Here is a 20,564-nt window from a genome sequence, read left to right on the forward strand (position 1 = left end):
ACCATGTGATGGTTTCATGTTTGGGTCGTGGTGCTGCACTATGAGGTGAGTTCTCCACGTCTTCAGGGTATCTTCACTAAACCCACCAACCTCAGTAGATCCACTGGGGTTTATGAACCTGAAACACTTTTATTCTTTCACTTGTTACGGAGAGCAAATTAAAAAAAAAAGAAAAGAACAGAATTCAGTTTAGACGGCGACATGTAAGAGTGAACAATATTTTTTATTTAACCTTTATTTAACCAGGGAAAAGACCCACTGAGATCGAGACCTCTTTCACAAGGATGACCTGTCCAAGAGAGGCAGCAGCCAACGTCAAAGTAAACAAAATACATACATAGATTTAATGTAACGAACTGTAACGAAACGGCCAACTCACGAAACGAAATACGAAACAGGGCTCACGATATGAAATAAATATTAAAGAAAATCCCCAACAGTAGGATGTTGTGCAAAAATCTCATTTTCTTTATTTTCTTCCTTATGCAGACATACAAAAAAAAAGTTGCATCAGTACAAAATAAATGCTCTTTGAAAAAAAAAAATTGTACTTTTTCCCCCTTATTTAGACTACAATGCAAATACAATCATAAAATCTCAATAAAAAAGTGTTTTGCTGTTGTAACAATCAGGATAACTACATTCTTGAATGAAAAGGAAAACGAATAGCAGTCCTAGGAGCTGCAGTCTGGACCTATAAATGTCTGAACTGTGAACTAGCTGTACTCGCCGCAGTATACGGCGAACTTTAGCGGCATATTTTGCACACGGTTTTTGTTTTATCCGCAATCTTCTTACCGTTCTCTCGTCATTTACATAGGAAGCCACAACCGATTTATTTGACGAAGGAGCATCAGCTAATTCCTCAACCTCATCTTCCTCCGTTTTGAACAGGCGTGAACTAACCGTGATGTCACCCGTTGGTTTCAACGCCGAGAAAATGAAGCCCGGATTTTGCTACTTCCTGGTCGCCATTTTGGATTTTTTGGAGCCAGTGATGTAAAAAGCTAGCCTAGCCGCGCTAGACAACCCACAGCAATGAACTTAATTCTCTGCCAGGGTGGGTCTAGTTACCCTCCATAAGGCTCGAGGTTGGATTCTCCTAAAACTGGCCGGACCAATCACCATGAAGTGTAGAGTCAGAAGGCGGGCGTAACTAAGTGACGACAGAGGCGCGACGATTCTGACAGAAACAACCAGTGCACAACAAACAGTTATCTTTCGACTCTGCTTTGGCCACAGCCCTTAAAGATTTGAAGCTAAAATTCAACTTGAAAGATAAACAAAGGACGGCACTGAAGTGTTTCATTGAGAAGAAAGACGTATTTGGACTTATGCCGACGGGATATGGCAAATCCTTAATATACCAGTTGGCTCCGCTGGTTGGGAAGCTAATGGGACTTAGCCACAATCCGCTGGCGTTCTAGGAACTACGTCAGCCTATTCGTTGCGCTGATTGGTTGTATACCTACCCAATTGCTGCAGAGTGATTTGATAGACAACCTTTTAGCCCGCCTCCCTCCCTGTCGAGCTTCCCTAGACCCTTGTGCCGTCAGAAACATGGGTATAGCATGGCTAGGCTAGTATCTTTAAGCTCCGTTAGATGCGGAAACTTTTAGCCAGACTTCAGTAAACTGAGTGTTTAAAGAATACAGAATGAAGCAGGAAGTGAGTCGATGCAACAGAACAGTTTTAATAGTTTCTGAACAGTGGAGCTGAGACACAATCAGGTTTATTACTGCCATCACTTCACCGTCCCATCAGAGTTAAAATAAATACAGATTGTCCTCCATAGATGACTGCATCACTTGTGAAGCTCCTTCATTTCAGACCAATGTCCAGGCTGAGCAGATACAGCCCAAGTCCAGCAGGTGGCAGCAAATCCTGCTCAGAGTCCTTCAGTTTGGTATAAATAGTTGAAACAGCTGCAAGTTCCTCAGCATCCAGAGGTTTATGTTCCACAGTATTCGTCCTCCTGAGGCTCAGAATAAGACCTGAGGAAGTTTCCGGAGCAGTAAGCGGTGCTGCCGTTCATGTGAGCGGACTCAGCGAATGAGACGGAGGCTTTGAAAGGCGTGATGGGGAGGCTGGTGTCCTCGCTGCTGTCCTGGACGCTGATCACAGCTTCATCTGAGCAGGAACCCAGAGAAAGAACAGTCAGGATGAGGAAACGGTAAATAAGTTCAGCTACACTGTAAAAAAATCTGCAAATGTTACAGTGAAAACTGTCAAACACTCAAACAGTTTGATCCAGTTTTTATAACGCTTAATCAGGAGAAAACTGTTTTGTTTTTTTTTCCTCTGGCAAAATTACATTTTAGTACTGGTGCAGTTATTTAATGTGTATAACATTCACTACTGTAGTTTTTGCTTTTATTTTAAAAAATACATTTTTTCACAGTTAAATGTGTGTATTGTGCTGATCATGGAAACATGCTGTAATATTTCTAGCAACATTTTTCATTTATTTCATGTAAAACAAAAACAGGTCAAACTGATGTACTCTTGTCTAAATAACAGGCATATGCTATAATATTTATCATGGCTAAAAATACACATATTAAATGTTAAATACACCAAGTTTTGTGCTGATAATGGAACAGTGATGTAATATTTTAATCAGGAGTGATCCTCTGGGAACCACAAACCACAGGTCATGTTTTTTTTTTTTTCTGACCAGACTGGTTCAACCTGCATAAATATATGAAATTAGAGGAAATCTGCTTTTCCACTAAAATCCAGGGGGTTTATATTCACTGCCTGAAACGGTCCAGGTGTGTTAGTAAGAAAAATGAAGCCATAAACTGCTTTTAGCGTGTTACCTTCATCAGCTGGGTTGAATATGGGTATTTTACAGGTGTCTGAGATGCAGGTTTCCTGGCAGTGAGAAAAAAATTCCTCCTGAGTGACGGGTGGAGCTGGAGCCATCGCTGCAGGAGAAACTGGACCTTTGGAGGAGGCTGGACAGAGAACAAAGACCATGAATGACCAGGAACCACAAGGTAACACGGCATCACACTGTCAGGATCAGGAGTAACTGCAGTGATTGAGCTGTAGGTGGCGCTGTGATCTCTGAGCTCTGCAGGTTTTACTGCAGCAGTTATTTCAATGAATCGGCTGACAGCAACGTGGAAATGTTACGAGCTGCAGACCTGCTCACCTTAGACGTTACAGAGGAAGTTTAACTTAGTGGTTCTTTATGATCTAGTAGAAAACTCGCAGAAGCCACTGCTCCCAGTAGAAGCCAACAAACCACTGCTCCCAGTAGAAGCCAACAAACCACTGCTCCCAGTAGAAGCCGGCAAACCACTGCTCCCAGTAGAAGCCGGCAAACCACTGCTCCCAGTAGAAGCCGGCAAACCACTGCTCCCGGTAGAAGCCAACAAACCACTGCTCCCAGTAGAAGCCAACAAACCACTGCTCCCAGTAGAAGCCGGCAAACCACTGCTCCCAGTAGAAGCCGGCAAACCACGGCTCCCAGTAGAAGCCGGCAAACCACTGCTCCCAGTAGAAGCCGGCAAACCACTGCTCCCGGTAGAAGCCGGCAAACCACTGCTCCCGGTAGAAGCCGGCAAACCACTGCTCCCGGTAGAAGCCACTGCTTAGAATCTCTACTGTACCATTTTTTTCTCTCCAGAATTGATACAAAATCAGCATTTTTCTACATTTAATATTTATAATAATCCAGTTAAATATTATTTTCCACATTCAGAGGAATCTGTGCAACATCTGGTTTCTAGATTTAGAAGAATCTGTAGATATCAGCAGAATATTTCTTATTTATCTGTTTTTACAGATGAATTAAATGATTGTACCTCACTCTGTGCTCAACAGAACGGTGAATACTGCATTAAAGTGAAAGTAATCTGAGTAGTTCTATGTCAGAACTGGAACAGCTGTGTTGAGATATCGCCACAAGTTTAGGTTTCAAAACAGACGGATCCACATGAAGTTAAATCTTCATATTTCCACTCTGCTACCGACCAAGAGTCACATTAAAAGTTCAAACTAAATACTGAAAGTTTCAAAGTAAAAGCATGAACGCATTGATTGAAGATTAACGGATAAAGAAGCAGAAAGATTCCAGAAACAGGAAGATTCCAGAAACAGGAAGATGGAGGTTTGAGCTGAATCTCCTCAGTTTTTCATTTTTTTTCTCCATTTTGATGGAAGTTTTTCTTCGTTCGGGTGTTGATGGGAAGTGAAACTGTTACCAGAAGTAGCAGGTTGTGGTTCAGCCTCTGAGGTTTATTTCTGTAATCTTGATAAGTGAGAAGCGTTGACCTACATCCTGACAAACGAGTTTCACTTGAGCGGGTTTTTTCTGCATCATGCAAATCATCTTCAGCTCGTCAAACAACTCAAGCTCTTTGCTTTTTATTTGCTCTGTTGTTTTTCATTTTATGAAATCAACAAACTACATCTTCAAATAGATTTTTGTTTATTTTAATTTGAAAAGTCGCTTCATTATTCCTCAGTCTGGAGGTTAAATCTCATCCAACATGAATTAACACTCAAATATTACTAGTTTTCCTTTTTCCGCCAAGGCATGCAGTGGAGTTACGTGATAATCGCTGTTGGTTTGTCCGTCTGTTATTCCATCTGTCTGCAACGTTACTCAAAAACGGACAAATGGATTCTGATGAAATTTTCAGGGAAGGTCAGAAATGAAATGAGGACCACCTAATTACATTTTGGCAGTGATGCTGCTTATAGTCTGGATCCATGGATTTGTTAAAGATTCCCATATCATTGTGAGATGGCGGCATGGCGTCACTGTAACCATGGCAACAAGTCAATGCCATGATCGCATGATTACAATCCTACTACAAATCCACTGCTGAGGACTTATCAGGACTTATCCATCGGAAATGATACAGAGAACAACTGATTAAATTGTGGGGGTGTTTCTGAGTCCCATCAATTCCCGCCACACGCTACATATTTAGGTCATGTGATCTGGTATCCGTACATAACGTACACATGCCTGTGCTCAGCACAAGGTCATTTTGTTTGTGGATACATCTCTATTAAATGGACACATTTTCTGATCAAATGCTGTATTTCTGATGATGCCATATGGGGGAGTGAGCAGCCTTGGAGGAGGACTGCGCTCTCTGACTGCTTTTCTTGTTATTAGCAGCTTCACTTCCGGCTGAACTGATGCCGTTGTAAAAGTCTGAGGTTTCCTGAAGTTGTATCCGACTTTCATTAGTCAGAGCAGACTACAGAATAACTCATCATGTGAAGATATGGATCTGCTGCTGCAGTAAAATACAGATGGACATTTCCCTAAAGTCACCGAGTCACAGCAGGTTGTTCTAAGATCTGTCTGTAATTAAATCCTCTAATTGCATCAGTGAAGTCTTTAAACCTGCAGAGACGAGAGTCGTGTCCTTAACACTCTCACATCTGAGGGTGAAACAGAAATCTAAGCTCAACACAAATGAGAACTCAGATCTTTGGTTTTACCGCTGCAGAATAAATCCCGGAGACGTGAAAGTTTCTTGAGACTCTGCTCTACTGAGGAGGAAGTGTGTTCTTTAGTAATTCTTCCTGCAAAGAGAAACTCTCTGATCACATTAATGGAAATCAGATATAAGGGAGTCTTCTCAGCGTTGTTGTGAAATGAACCTGAATGAGTCAAAACCACGATATGAAACCAATCTTACAATCACAACATCCAGGCAGTTCCAGGCCGAGCACTGCTTCTCTGGAAATACAGTAAAGTTCAGAGTCAGCAGGACGACGCTGCAGACGTAGGAGCCGATTCTCAGAATGAGTTTGAACTGTGCGTCACATTGAAAAAGTGTGTCGCGTTCAGGATGTGGTTTGAGTCTGCAGCTCGTCACACTTCAGCATCCTTATTTAACTGTCTGAGATGCAACACGGCTGCAGCTGAACTCGGCTTATGCATAAATCAGACAAGCAAGCATGATCCAGCGTCACTCAGCTGCTGGTATTAATACCAGAGGAAGCAGTGGGAGGATGTGGCGCCGAGATAAGCTGCGACCTTCAAACTGTACGACTTCAAAGCAGCTCTGTGGCTCGGAGCCTGAACACTTTCTGCCGTGGATTCAGCCCGAGAACAAAGTGTGAGAAAAACAGTGACACAACGCACCTACGCAGGGTGACGTGTCGGACTCACCTGCTCTGTAAGATCCACGCTTTGATCTCCACAACACGAAGACGAGAACCAGCACCAGGACAGTCAGCACGAGTCCCGACCACAGACCTGCAGGCAGCATCCACGAACACTCTGACGGAAAGCACAGAGAGGGACGAGGTTTGCGTTAAAATCGGTAACAAACCAGCAGGTAGCATCCACCAAAAGTCTGCCAGAAAAACACCGAGACACAAGGCTTAAAGTTGCTCCATATGAGTGGAAGTTGCTCTGTATTCGTAAAGGTTGTTCTTAATGAGTTAAAGTTGCTGAAAAATGAGTTAAAGTAGCTGTACATCAGTTGAAGTTGCTCTAAAGGAGTTAAAGTTGCTGTTTATTAGCTAAAGTTGCTCTAAAGGAGCTTGTTGCCCTTCTTTTAGCTAAAGTTGACATTATTAGTTAAAATTGCTCCATTTTACAGTTGCTCCAAATTAACTGAAGTTCCTCTATCTTTGTTAAAGTTGCTGTATATTAATTGAGTTGCTCTGTATTATTTAAAGTTGCTCTGAATGAATAAAGATGCTCTAAAGGAGTTAAAGTTGCTCTACATTAAAGTTGCTCTGTAGATTTGTTGACCTACAGTACTGGTCAAAAGTTTGGGGTCATTTAGGTAATGTTGAACAAAAACAAAAGAGGTGAAATTACCACAAAAAAGGCATAAAATCACCACAAAAGGACAAAATCATTGTAAACAGTGATGGTATTTCCACTGGAAGACGGAATTATCACCACAAAAGAGGTGAAATGACTACAAAGACTCAAACTGCTTGTTTTTTGAGTCATTGTGGACATTTTTTTTTTTTGTAGAATTTTGGAAGATGTTGCATCATTCCAAGCAAATTTTTTGTTAGATTTTGGACCATTTTGAACACTATTGTTAGTTTGTTGTCATTTTAAACACCCAGGGTGCTAAAGCTTTAGAATAACTTCAGTTTCTGGATCTCAAAGTACATAGAACTTGTTCAGAACTTTATCAGTACAGCAGATGAACAACACATCTGTGACAGTCATAATAACCTGGGATGTGTTTCTGTTTTCTGATAATTCACAGAATGAGACAGAAACACCCAGAAAATTCTTCTTTCCGCTCATTTTCCACATCTTTATCTCAAAGCTGTTGATTGTTGCGGCTCTAAGCTTCTCTGAAGGTTAATTTACTCAAACTGAAACGACTTCAAACTCCTCCGGTGAGATCATTTCATTCGGCTTCGCTTCCTCCTCAGAGACCCGTCACATGACAGACAGGAAACGATGTCACCAGGAACCGGTTTGGTCACAGGGCCCTGTCAGAACTTCTGATAAACAGCCCTGGGTGGATTTACAGGAAGGATGCACAAAACCTACAGATCTGAAGTTAGATCTTTAAACCTACGGGTTTTGAAGTCTCCACAGACGGCGTCGGTCCTCGAGGTTCCAGCACGGAGCTGGATTCTTCCAAAGTCTTCACACCTGAAAAGAGGAAGAAAGGATCTAATAGAGCCTCAGTGGAACGATGCTGGATGTTTCCAGACTCATTAAAATAGACTTTAGTCTTAACATGAGATCAGTGTTTTAATGACGGATGACAAAATAATCACATTAAATCTGGATGAATAATGTTAGAAACTGGCAAAAAACTGTAGAAATGTGCTGGTTTTTGCTGGAATTTGTGTTTAAAATGTCTCGTAAATTTTAAAATACTGTTTTAAACTTAATAACTTAGAATCTCCTGTCAGGTTTAATCAGATTAGGTCTAGTATTAGGTTTTATACTTGACTAAAGCTCTGACAGATACATTTTTTTTATTTCTAATATTAAAAAGTTTGTTCATCTTTAAGATAAATAGATTTACTTGAGTAAAAATAATTAAAGCCGCAGTTATTAAACCAAAAATAATGGTTGTATTTACAAAAATATACAATTGAATTTAAATCCTATCATAGATAAAATAAATTTTCACGTTTTAAAAATCTTGTATATTTGGCAAGCCTTTAATGTTAAATAAGTACACCCCCTGTCAAAAGTTTTAGGACACTTTCTCATTCAAATGAATGACAAAATGTCCTAAAACATTTGACAGGGGGTGTATGTCCACTTTTAAAATAAACAGATTTATCTTAAAAAAAAAAAAGAGGAAAATCGGAGTACTTCTGATTATAATTAGATCAATAAACTGCAGATTTCACATCATATACAGTGTAATACGAGTAAATTATGGTTGTATTTACAAAAATACAGTTAAATTTAAATCATATATAAAATGATGATTTTTGCATGTATTTGTAAAAATCTTTCATATTTGAAACTCCCTTAATGTTAAATAAATAAATCCACTGCCAAAATAAACAGATTTATCTTAGAAAAATGATTGTATTTAGAGCAATAAACTGCTGGTTTTATATTCTATGCAGTGTGATGAGTTTTCAGATGTATATTTATTTAAATTTAACCTGAAAAAATAAAAAGCAATAATTGTGATCATAATTAAAACAATAAACTGTTAATTGTAGATGTGTAAGTATAAGTTTTTACATTAAGCTTTCCAGAAAAATATGACAAATTCATCATGTTTTTATGTCATTTTGTATCATTTAAAAAAAAACAAAAAAAAAACATCAGTCAAATTTGGATGGAAGATGAGAACTAGAAGGCTGACTCTGTTCTGTAATACGTCAGTGATGCAGACGATGATCAGTGAAATGAGAAGTGGATGAGCTGAAGATGAGCTGTGGGTTGGAGGCTCTTGGTTCTCAGAGCTCTGACCTGGTGTGTGGTTTACAGGCTGACTGTAAATCCGTCACGTTGCTGAAGGTTCCGTCTCCACACGGGGAGCAGATCGTGTTGTTGGTGCGAGTAGCTGCAGAGGAAACATCAGTTTGTGATTCTTGTCGGACGATGAGATGTTTTGAGTCGGATCGGACTCTAGTCTCACCTGGAACCTGGACTCCTTCTCCAGGAGGACACCGGCTGGCCAGCTGGCAGTGATCACACTCCTGGTTGGCGCAGAAGAACCCAGGAAGACACTCGCACACTGCGTTCCGATCGGCCAAGCACTCCAGCATTGTCTTCTGGTGGTTGCCTGAGGAACCAAGAACACGGTTTAGCCTCGGGGTTCTGAGTCATAGCTTCAGTTTCAATTAGTTTCCATCTTCTATTTCTACGTTTTCAGCGGAATCAGAAATGTGACGTAATAAAACTAAACGTGTGTTGATGTCAAGCTGAGCTTTGAAATGGAAAAGAGAAGTTGATGAATGAAGAAATAGCCGCAGCATGATTTTTAGTAAGAAGAAGAAGAAGCTGTTGAATGTGTGAATGTATTTTACTGTAAGTTCATACTGGACATTTACACTTCCATTCAGGGTCACTTAGAAATGTCCCTATTTATGAAAGAAAAGCAGAAGATCACATTAAATGAATGATAAATCCAGTGTAGACATTGTTAATGTGGTAAATGACTATTCTATCTGGAAACAGCTGATGTTTAATGGAATATCTCCATAGAGGTACAGAGGAACATTTCCAGCAACCATCACTCCTGTGTTCTAATGCTACATTGTGTTAGCTAATGGTGTTGAAAGGCTCATTGATGATTAGAAAACCCTTGTGCAGTTATGTTAGAACATGGATAAAAGTGGGAGTTTTCATGGAGAACATGGAATTGTCTGGATGACCCCAAACTTTAGAACAGTAATGTAGGTCAACTTTAACTCCTGTAGAGCAACTTTAACTAATGTAGAGCAACTTTTACTCACTTTGGGGAACCTTACCTCATTTAGAGCAACTCTAACTAATATAAAGCAACTTTAACTGATATAGAGCAACTTTAACTGTTATAGATCAATTTTAGCTAAAAAAGAGCAACTTCAACAAATATAAGGCAACTGTAACTCATTTTAGAGCAACCTTAATCAAGATAGAGCAACTTTAACTAATATAGAACAATTTTAACTCATTTTTGAGCAATTTTAACTAATGTAGACTAACAAGTTTTTTGAGCAACTTCAATTAATATAGAACAACTTTAATGGATATAGAGCAACCTTATCTCCTTTAGAGCAACTTTAGCTCTTTTTTGAGCAACTTTAAATAACATAAAGCAACTTCAACAAATATAAAGCAATTCTAACTCATTTAGAGCAACTTTAAATAATATAGAGCAACTTGAACTAATATAGAGCAATGTTAAATCATTTTTGAGCAATTTTAACTCATATAGTGCAACTTTAACTCGTTTTACAACAACTTTAATGAATGTAGAGTAACTTTAACTCATTTTTGAGCAATTTTAACTAATATAGACTAACAAATTTTTGAGCGACTTCAACTAATATAGAACAACTTTAATGGATATAGAGCAACCTTATCTCCTTTAGAGCAACTTTAACTTAAATAGAGCAACTTCAACAAATATAAGGCAACTGTAACTCATTTTAGAGCAACCTTAATCAAGATAGAGCAACTTTAACTCATTTAGAGCAACTTTAGCTCGTTTTTGAGCAACTTTAAGTAACATAAAGCAACTCTGACTCATTTCAGAGCAACTTTAAAACATTAAGAGCAACTTGAACTTAAATGAAGCAACATACATGTACAGAACTGTTTACTTGCTGTGTATCATTTTACATTCATTGAAGTAAGAAACTAAAGCTCTCCTTCTGCTTTAAATGTTTAAATGTTGACTGAACCATCCATCCTTTATCTTCACACCACTTAATCCTCGTTAAGGTCTCTGGCGTCTATCCCAGCTGACTTAGAGTGAAGGTTCACCTGGACAGGTAACCGTCTATCAGAGCTACACATACAGACAAACAATCGCACTTAGATTCACACCTACAGACAATTTAGAATCACCAGTTAACCTCAGCATGTTTCTGGACTGTGGGAGGAAGCCAGAGAAAACCCACACATGCACAGGGAGAACATGCAAAGATCCAGGACTCGAACCAGGGATCTTCTAGCTGCAAGGCGACAATGCTAACCACCAAGGCAATGTGCAGTTCCACTATAAAACCTCCTGAGTGAAATTAACCGAACTTAACAGAAAACAACTTAAATCTAACGGAAATATCCACTTAAATCGACTCAGACGGACCTGCTTTCATTTCACAGCTTCTCTCTTTAAACACTTTCTCAGTTTCAATTAAGTGAAACTTATGGTTTCAGCTGCTGGAGATGTTTACGACCAAAGACGATCTGCTTCTGTTGAACTGAGACAAGTTAAACCTCAACAGGTTTACAAGGACTCAACCTTTGTCATGGTTAGAAGGTTATTTTGAAAAGAAGCATCTAGTTTAGTTTAATTTAAAGACTCAGCATCACCTCTGCTTTCTGAATTATTACAGGGACAATAATAATTCATACAGAACTGTTTAAAATCAGAGAGAAGGATGAAAATATCGCAGCAGAAAGTCAGGAATAAAAAGTGTAGAAGATTCAAATAAAGTGAGTAGAACAAACTCTGACTGATTCAGACGATATAACGGAAGCAGCAAAACATTAAAAGAGCGTAATATCATCGACATAGCATTCTAGAAATGTGTTTTCTGCAGCCTGATATTAGATTTAAACCTCAATAATCTCTGACTGCATGTTAGTTTGGTTTCTGAAGTCATAAACTCATGTTTTAAAGTTCTGAAATGATCTGAAAATGTACAATATTAAGACATGTTCAGCCAAGTAAAGTAAAAAATAAGCAGAACTGCTGTAAATAAATGAGGTGAAGTAGAAAACTAAACTGATTTAAGAGGAAACTCAGATTCTGCAGCCTGATAGTAGATTTAAACCTCAACAATCTCTATCGGGCGTCCTGGGACTGGATGCTAGTTTCTGAATTTGTAAAATAATGTTTTAAAGTTCTGAGAAGGTCTGAAATCAGCTGGATAGAGACAGAATTAAACAGAGCTGCTGTATTTCCATGCAGTAAAGAATAAATGTTGGGACTCACTTTCGCTACATTTTCTGCACGGTAAACACTTGCTGCCGTGGTTCTTGGTTGCCGTATAAGATTCACGTCCACACTCTAAACACTCGCTGGGCTTCGTGCCGTTGCAGGCGGACTTCAGGAATTTTCCTGGTTGAAAACAGGTGAACAGATGTTAGAGTCGAGGTGTGAGGAGGAGGTTTAAAGAGAACCGAAGCGGCAACTGACCTGCATCACATCGATCGCAGCATTGTCCTCCGCTGAAATATTTGTCCTCGGAGCTGCACCTCATGTTTCCTTCTCGAGTCTGGAGCTTCTGGTTTGTTCTGTTTCTGTCTCACCTTCTTCTTCAAGCCTTCCTCGTTGGTGGAAAACCCCAGTGACCCCGTTCTTCTGTTTCCTCCTTGTTTCCGGCTCTCGCTCGGCTCGTGTTTCCGTGTAACTTGCAGCTGAAGCTCAGCAGCACAAAGACACGTTTCCTGGCTGCTGAACACCCTTTTCCTCCCCATCGTTCTCCATTGTTCCGCCAACCTTCGGCCTGTCGTCACTCAGCTCGGCCTGCAAATGCCTCCCGTGCAGCAGCTGCTTTTGTCTTTTTGTCTTCTGGGCGTTTTTGGCTCAGTTGGTCTTCCTGTAACCAGAACTGCTGCTGCTTGTTTCTGCAAAAACAAGCCAGGAATAGATTTAAAAATGCGTACGGGTGCAAAATCTGAGGGGAGAGCGGAAGAGATGGAGAATAAAATAATGAGAAAAGGGGAAGCAGACATGAGTTTATTTGAGAGGAGATCAGATCAGGATGTTCACATTAAGGTGAGTTTAGATTTTTTGGTTTTGCGTCCCTAAATCAGGAGTTTTCTGCAGCAGACTGAAGAGTTTCACTTGTTAAACTGTATTTTTGTGTTTTTTACAGATGAATTTTTTCTTATTTTTATGGATTTTCTCTCCTTAAACTCTCTTTCAGCCTCCTCGGCGTGCTGCTGCTCTCCCAGTCCTCCCAGTCCATCTTACTGGGCTGGGTGGAGTCTCCTGGTTATCCCAGCGGCTACCTGCCTCACAGCAGCATGAACTGGAGCAGGTGCGCCCCCAGAGGCCACGCCCTCTCCCTGCGCCTGCTGCACCTGGACCTGGAGGACAGCCAGGACTGCGAGAACGACGCCCTGAAGGTCAGAGGTCGCCTCACCTGCTGCCTTTTCTGACCCTTTCCCTGGTTTTTACCTGTTGTCCTACCTGTGCACAGGTGTTTTCCGATGGAGGCCTGATCGCCGTCCTCTGTGGGAAAAAAGACTTTGAGGAGCTTCGTTCTTCGGTGAATCCGTCTCTGGTGTCGTCTTCGGGCGGCTGCCTGTCCATCAGCTTCCACTCCGACTTCTCCAACCCTCGGAGACACACCGGCTTCAAAGGCTTCTACACGGTCCAAGGTCAGAAACTAAGAACAAAAAATACAGGAGAAACGCTGCAGAAATGCAAATTTTATGATATTACAGGAACATCAACAAATCTGCTGAATATGTGAGTTTCCAGCTGCCAACATTTGTGCCATAAATGTTGAAATATTTAATGTTCAGGACTTTTTTGATTTGATTTTTAACTCCAGTTGCAGTGAGCTTGATTGTGAAATTTTAACAACAGACCAAACACAGAGTTCAGACTTTCAGGTTCGGTTTGAAGCAGCCGGTTTCTGTTTTCTGAGACGATCCTGTGACTGTTTGACCAGCTGATGATCGAACGTTATGTCTGCTAGATGAATTAAAATCACGAACTGAGTGTTTTTCTGCTTGAACTTCTCCCGTCAGACTTCAACGAATGCGAGGACCAGAGCAACGAGTGCTCCCAGTTCTGCCACAACTTCGTCGGAGGATACCGCTGCTCCTGTCGCCACGGTTACATCCTGGCCGACGACAAACACACATGCACCGGTAATCAGATTACCAGCGTCAAAGGGAGAAGCAGCTCGGAGAAAGGCGAAGTGAAAACTGAGAATAGAGGAAGCAGAAGTGTTGGGAAGAGTTTGACGAAGCCGATTGAGTAACAGATCAGTCTGTTTAAACGATGAATCTCTTTAAGAAGCATCTTTACTCCAGTTTACTGCCACTTAAACTGGAATTCTCATGTTGGTGAAAGCATAAATATTAGGATCTGGTTCTTCATCTCCAGCAACTTTATAAATGATCAGAGTTCTACCTTCATACTGTGAATATTTCCAGAGTTCCACATCACTTTTTAAAAGACTTTTTCAAAGAAAGAGGCCAAATTGCAAAAAGAAGGGCCAATATTACAACAACGAAACACAAAATCAGCGCAAAGGAGACAAATACATCACAAAGGGACACAACATGACCACAAAAAGCTGCAAAATGACCACAAAAAGGTCAAAACTACCACAAACGGACACGAAATCAGCACTAAAAGAGACAAAAGCACTAAAAACCGGGTCCAAATCACCACAAAAGTAAGTGACTATACCACAGAAAGGCAAAAAATGTCCACAAAAAGATGTAAAATTAGCACAATAATAACTCGAATAATCACAAGAATAAGTGAATACGCCACAAAAACACTCAGTCTCAACTGAAAGAATCACAGTTACCACAAAGAACCATCCAGTTCTTCATCTACACCTTTATTAATGATCAGAGCTCATCTTTATACTGTGAATATTTTCTTTGAAGTCCATAGAGGTGGGTCCAGATTTATCACTTTTAATGGACTTTTTCCATCATTTCTGAACCTCAGAACTTCATCAGTCCAGCAGATAGACACGTGATATTTAGGATTGAAAACACGTCTGAGTTCTGGTAAAAAATTGCACCTAAAACAACTAAAAAAACTGGAAAATTACCACAAAAAGAGACCAGTTGGCAAAAAAGAGCCAACATGACCACAAAAAAAGCACAGAATCGGCACAAAAACACCCAAAATCGGCACAAAAAGAGGTAAATATATCCCAAACAGACACAAAATATCCACAAAAAGATGCAAAATGACCACAGAAAGGTTAAAACTAACACAAACAGATGCAAAAATCAGCACAAAAAGAGACAAAAGCACCACTAACAGAGTTCAAATTACCATGAAATGACCTCAAGTCACAACAGAAATAAATGAATATACCACAACAACACTAAAAATCTCCACTAAAAGAATCAAATTCATCTCCAGTAACTTTATTAATGATCAGAGAATATTTCTTTTAGTGCATAGAGGCGGGTCCACATTTACCACTTTCTAATCTTTGAGCTTCAGAACCTAAAAAGGCATAAAACAACCAAAACGTGACACAAAATGACCATAAAAAGATGCAAACAAACCCAAACTGTGATGCAAAGCAGTTAAGGTTAAATAGAACCAACCATAAAAAGCCACAAAATGAGAAAAATGTGACGCAAATGAAACTAAAAGATACAAAAACTGACACAAGATGGTCACAGAAAGATGCAAAATAGCCAAAATGTGAAACTAAATGACCATAAAGATGCAAAGGTCCAGATTTGTCACTTTTTAATGGACTTTTTCCATCATTTCTGATCCTCAGAACTCCATCAGTACAGCAGATAGAACCATGACATTTAGGGAGGAAAAAACACATTTGAGTCACCAGATCACGACAAAGTGACGCAAAATAACCATGAAAAAGATGAATCACCACAAAGATTCACAACTCCCTCAGAAACATGCAAAATCAACCCAAAAAGGGCTGAAACTCTTTAGAAAGACCCAAAATCATCACGAAAAGAGGTGAGATCACCACAAAGATTAAAAAAGGCCACAAAAGGGCAGAAATGTCCACAAACAGACCAATAAACTGGGGAATAAATTGACAAAAGAATGGTTAGAAGTAATTTTAAATCCATATTTATGAGTTCAGTTGTGTTGGCTTTTCTTGTAAAGTGTCCTTGGGTGTCAAGAAAGGTGCTTATAAATAAAATGTATTATTAGTAATATTATTATAATAACCACAGAAAGAGGTGAATCATCCCAAAGATTAAAAATTGCCTCAGAAATATGCACAATCACCCCAAAATGTGCTAAAAATCAACATAAAAAGACCCGAAACTATCACAAACAGATGTGAAATTAACCAAAAGAGTAAAAATGGCCTCAGAAACAGGCAAAATCCCCCCTAAAAGGACTAAAATCTAAATAAGAAGAACCAAAGTCATCACGCAAAGAGGTGAAATCACCACAAAGATTACAAATAGCCACAAAAAACGCAAAAGCATCCCCAAAAAGGGCTAAAAATCAACATAAAAATACCCAAAATTATCATGAAAAGAGGTGAAATCACCACACAGAGCTGGAAAACACTTTTGAAAAGTTTATTCTGGGTAAAATTTCAAGGCTCAGATTAGCATGTGTGGTTGGTCAGAACAATTGGAGACAATGAAAGGATCATTTTCACACATTTTGGTCATTTTGGAGATGTTTTTGTCAATTCAGGCGAAGATTTAATAATTTAAAACAAGTTTCTAATCATTATTGGGGGTTATTGTGGACTTCTTTTGAGTCATTCGGACAAATTTAGGGGAAAAAGTGCATTCTGGGTAAACTTTCGAGGCTCATATCAGCATGTGTGGTCGGTTGTTGGTCAGAACAATTAGAAACAAAGGAAGAAGAAACCAGAAGCAAAGAAGATATTCAAATGAGAAACTTCAGGTTGACTTTTGTTGAAGTTGCAGAAATCAAAAGGTTTGAGTCAAACCAGTAAAGTACTAGTTAACTGAGCGTTTCTCTGCTCCACAGTGAGCTGCAATGAGGATCTGTCGGGTCAGAACTCTGGGGACGTGTCCAGCCCGTCCTGGTCCGGTTCCTACGCCGAGAACGCCAACTGTGTGTCCACTCTGTCCGTGGAGAGACACCTGCAGCTGGAGCTTCACTTCTCCAGCGCGTTCGACGTGGAGCAGAGTGCAGACGGAGAATGCATCGACGCCGTCACGGTGAGAAACGCTCAGACTTTTCCAAAACTTCGCAAGGAGGAAGTTCAGCGTTCGGTGTTGAAAGCTGGACGTCCTTTATAGGGAATTAAACTCTCTGTGTTACACATCTGGGTGTTTTTATTCTCCGCTGCATTCGGTTCCTGTAAAAAGTTTTAGTTTCACCATCATAAAATAAATTTGTAATTTTAAGGAAATTTTTCTTTTCATTTTAAAGATTTTTTCTTATTATATGGAAATATCATTAAAATTACAGCTAATATTTTTATATAAAATCTGTGAATAACAAAAAAAATCAATTTTTAAGAAGAAGAATAGATTTATTTGGAAGAAAACTGTTCAATTTAAGTTACGTACTAAAATATTTTTACAAACTAGATACAACTAGGGACAATGAGCAGAAAAATAAGCTTTGGTTCTGTGTGTAATGTGTGTAAGCATTCATAAACTAAATCTATTGTTTTTACACATGTAAGTATCGTTTGTTTAAATATAAAAAGATTTTTAAAAAACTCGTATGTTAAACTAAAGCTAGAAAATGTGTTATGAGTTTATTTACATCATTAAAAAACTCTCAGATTATTTTCTATTATTTTGCAGAATGAGTTGTTCTCCGTTCTTCTGGTTCTAGACTTAAAACATCAACATGGTTCTTCTTATTCCAGATTTAGAACTTCAGTGTGGTTCTTCTGGTTCTAGACTCAGAACATCAGCGTGGTTCTTGTGGTTATAGACTATTCTCCGCTGCATCCAGAGGATAGTACGAACATCAACATGGTTCTTCTGGTTCTAGATTTAGAACACCAATGTGGTTCTTCATGTTCTAGATTCAGAACATCAACATGGTTCTTCTGGTTCTAGATTTAGAACACCAATGTGGTTCTTCATGTTCTAGATTCAGAACATCAACATGGTTCTTCTGGTTCTAGACTCAGAACACCAACTCGGTTCTTCATGTTCTAGATTCAGAACATCAACAATGTTCTTCTGACTCCCAACTATAAGCATAGATCTGTTTCATTGGTCCGACTGGAACAAACTTGCAGGTTGATCAGAGGGTGAGGTTCTGGGACTTGTCGTTCTCTGTCCAGTGGAATAAAGCTGAACGTTCTGATCTCTGCCGTTTGCAGGTGGAGACTCCCTCCGCCACCCTCGGCCCGTTCTGTGGTTCCTCTCCTCCCCTGTCTCCCCTCCTCACCCACTCTCATTACGTCCGGATCCGCTTCACCTCCGACGGCTTCGGCGCCAACAGAGGCTTCTCTCTGCACTTCAGGACCCGAGGTTCTGCAGACTGTGAGGGAATCTTTGGTTCTGAGGCTTGTTGGAGATGGTCCTGACTGTGCTGTGTTACCTGCAGATAAGGTGTGTCCTACCGTGGTGACATCACACTCGACGGCGACGCCTCAGAGGGCGGAGCATCATCAGGGTCAGATGGTGACGGTGGCCTGTGAAGTTGGATACGTGGTGAACAGTGTGAGTCCCAGAGAACCAGTTTGACTCCTGATTAACGGGTTTAGACTCTAACCGGCTCTGTGTTTGTGAAGCAGCAGGGCGTCCAGACTCTGACAACACAGTTTGAGGCGACATGTGACATCACGGGTACCTGGACCCCCGGCTACACCTGTGAACGTGAGTCTTGAAGTTAAATTACCAGCTTTCTCTCTAAGTTCTAGACCTCCTGCTGATCGTAGTGTGTCTCAGGCATATGGGTTCTGTGAAGCGTCTTGAGACAATTTGACCTGTAATTGGAGCTATACAAATAAAATTGAATTGTTTTCTTCTCCTGCAGCTGTGGACTGCGGTTTTCCTGACATTCCAGCCGATGGAGTCCTGCAGCTGGTCGGATCAGAACCACCTCACACTCAGTACAAGGACCAGGTCCAGTTCAGCTGCAGCTCAAAGTACTACCGGCTGGACGGAGACGGTGACTGATCCTGTTAAACTGAACCTGAATAACTAATCTGTTTAACTGATCCTGATTAACTAATCTTGATTAACTAATCCTGAGTAAATACTCTGTTTTACTAGTCCTGATGAACTAATCGGTTTAATCGATCCTGATTAACTGAAGTTTGTCTTCTTTCAGACACCTACACCTGTAATGCCAGCGGTGAATGGACGTCCGCTGGCGGGAGGACGGAGCTTCCAGAATGCACTGCAGGTAGGATTCCTTTCAACATTAGACAAGATCAACTTTATTAGTCCCACAGCAGGGAAACATGTAACAGTAGCACAAAGAGACATCAGTGAAAACTACAAATAACCAGAAATACACTAAAGTGTTGTTGATGTTGCACCGGTTCATCTAGACGTAGATGGTAATGATTTGCACAGATTCCTTCATGTTGTATTCAGACTCTGTTGATGTCTTTTTGTGTTTTTCAGTGTGTGGACAACCAGAAAGCTTCTTTGCAAGCCACGGCAGAATTTTGGGAGGCCAGGATGCAAAGCTGGGACAAATACCGTGGCAGCTTCTGATTAAAAGCCCCAACAGAGGAGCAGCGTCTCTGATCAACGACCACTGGGCGGTAACAGCTGCTCACGTTGTGGACGGAGTCGAGGAAACTTCTCTGCATCTGTACGGTGGTTTGATAGATGGAAGAACATCCGGCAGGCCGGGCGTCGCAGTGCTGAACAGTAAGAGGATCATTATTCATCCTGGATACACTACAGGAACTCAAGCCGAACGCACCAACTTTGACAACGACATCGCTCTCATCAGATTCAGCTCCAGGGTGAACTTTGGTCCAAACCTGCTGCCGATCTGCCTGCCAGAACCCAACAGAGGCATCGTGGAGAATGAGCAGGGAACCGTGTCCGGCTGGGGGATGACGGAAAAACGAAACATAGCAGCTTTCTTAAAATACGCTCACATTTCAGCATACTCTCTGGATGAATGTCAGCGCACACCGACCACACCGACCAACGAAGTCATGACGTTCACCAACAACATGTTCTGTGCCGGAGCTTCAGGGAAGGACAGCTGCCAAGGAGACAGTGGAGGTCCCTTTGTTCTGCCCATGTTGTCCTCAGACGGACCTTACGTTCTGGCCGGCATCGTGTCCTGGGGACCCCCCTGCAGGAGCGGAGATAATAAGGGCTACTACACCAAGGTGGAGAACTACGTGGAGTGGATCAAACACACCATGAAGACAGAAGACGGACCTTAGAGAAACGCTGAGCTGCAGCCACAATAACAACGCTTCGGGAAATCAAATGTACCAGCATTAACTACACAATCACATTTTATAAAGTGCTCTGAAAATAAAGGAAACCTTTGCAAATCTTCTGGAGATAATCTGTTTTCATCATTTATTCATTAACACGTAAACGTTCCATACACATCCTCATGACACTAGTGTTTATTTGACCAACAGGTTTGTTCTGACTGAAAACTGACAAGAGATGGTAATAATTAATTATGATTTCTGTGTTGTTCAAATTCATCTTTATCATTTGGACATGATGTTTTTAGTAAAATTTCCAAAAAAATCTGTATTTTTCTGAAGAATTTGTACTTTAAATATTGTCAAGAATTATCAAACAATTATTGTAATTGTTTACTTTATAC

The 20,564-nt window shown here is 40.4% G+C and overlaps 2 protein-coding genes across 3 annotated transcripts; one reads left to right on the forward strand and one right to left on the reverse strand.

Moving 5' to 3' along the window:
* Positions 1-1,669: 1,669 nt before the first annotated feature.
* LOC110966239 (tumor necrosis factor receptor superfamily member 5) lies at positions 1,670-12,505 on the reverse strand. Its single transcript, XM_022215538.2, has 8 exons — positions 12,291-12,505; positions 12,087-12,212; positions 9,075-9,221; positions 8,906-8,999; positions 7,536-7,612; positions 6,149-6,259; positions 2,823-2,960; positions 1,670-2,130 (listed from the first exon to the last, which is right to left on the reverse strand). The coding sequence occupies exons 1-8, from the start codon at positions 12,352-12,354 to the stop codon at positions 1,952-1,954; spliced, it is 936 nt and encodes a 311-aa protein (XP_022071230.2). The 5' UTR covers positions 12,355-12,505; the 3' UTR covers positions 1,670-1,951.
* Positions 12,506-12,717: 212 nt separating this feature from the next.
* On the forward strand, positions 12,718-20,281 carry LOC110966238 (calcium-dependent serine proteinase-like). Of its 2 annotated transcripts, none has more exons than XM_022215536.2 (11): positions 12,718-12,872; positions 13,024-13,225; positions 13,300-13,480; positions 13,856-13,978; positions 16,803-16,996; positions 18,124-18,274; positions 18,351-18,466; positions 18,538-18,622; positions 18,783-18,917; positions 19,080-19,154; positions 19,379-20,281. In XM_022215536.2, the coding sequence occupies exons 1-11, from the start codon at positions 12,859-12,861 to the stop codon at positions 20,161-20,163; spliced, it is 2,061 nt and encodes a 686-aa protein (XP_022071228.2). In that variant the 5' UTR covers positions 12,718-12,858; the 3' UTR covers positions 20,164-20,281. The 2 variants fall into 2 exon arrangements, with proteins under 2 accessions (XP_022071228.2, XP_022071229.2); XM_022215537.2 differs by having other exon boundaries at positions 18,541-18,622.
* Positions 20,282-20,564: the final 283 nt, after the last annotated feature.

The sequence above is a fragment of the Acanthochromis polyacanthus genome, chromosome 12, assembly GCF_021347895.1.
Source record: "Acanthochromis polyacanthus isolate Apoly-LR-REF ecotype Palm Island chromosome 12, KAUST_Apoly_ChrSc, whole genome shotgun sequence".
NCBI classification, from domain to species: domain Eukaryota; kingdom Metazoa; phylum Chordata; class Actinopteri; family Pomacentridae; genus Acanthochromis; species Acanthochromis polyacanthus.

What these genes read in the sequence shown, in the direction of transcription:
- LOC110966239 (XM_022215538.2), bottom strand. Translation starts at nt 12,354, where the DNA reads ATGAGGTGCAGCTCCGAGGACAAATATTTCAGCGGAGGACAATGCTGC. An exon ending in GTGCAGAAAATGTAGCGAAA is followed by an intron (nt 9,222 to 12,086) that starts GTGAGTCCCAAC and finishes TTGGTTCCTCAG; the next exon opens with GCAACCACCAGAAGACAATG. An exon ending in AGAAGGAGTCCAGGTTCCAG is followed by an intron (nt 9,000 to 9,074) that starts GTGAGACTAGAG and finishes TTTCCTCTGCAG; the next exon opens with CTACTCGCACCAACAACACG.
- LOC110966238 (XM_022215536.2), top strand. An exon ending in AGGCTTCTACACGGTCCAAG is followed by an intron (nt 13,481 to 13,855) that starts GTCAGAAACTAA and finishes TTCTCCCGTCAG; the next exon opens with ACTTCAACGAATGCGAGGAC. An exon ending in AATGCATCGACGCCGTCACG is followed by an intron (nt 16,997 to 18,123) that starts GTGAGAAACGCT and finishes TGCCGTTTGCAG; the next exon opens with GTGGAGACTCCCTCCGCCAC.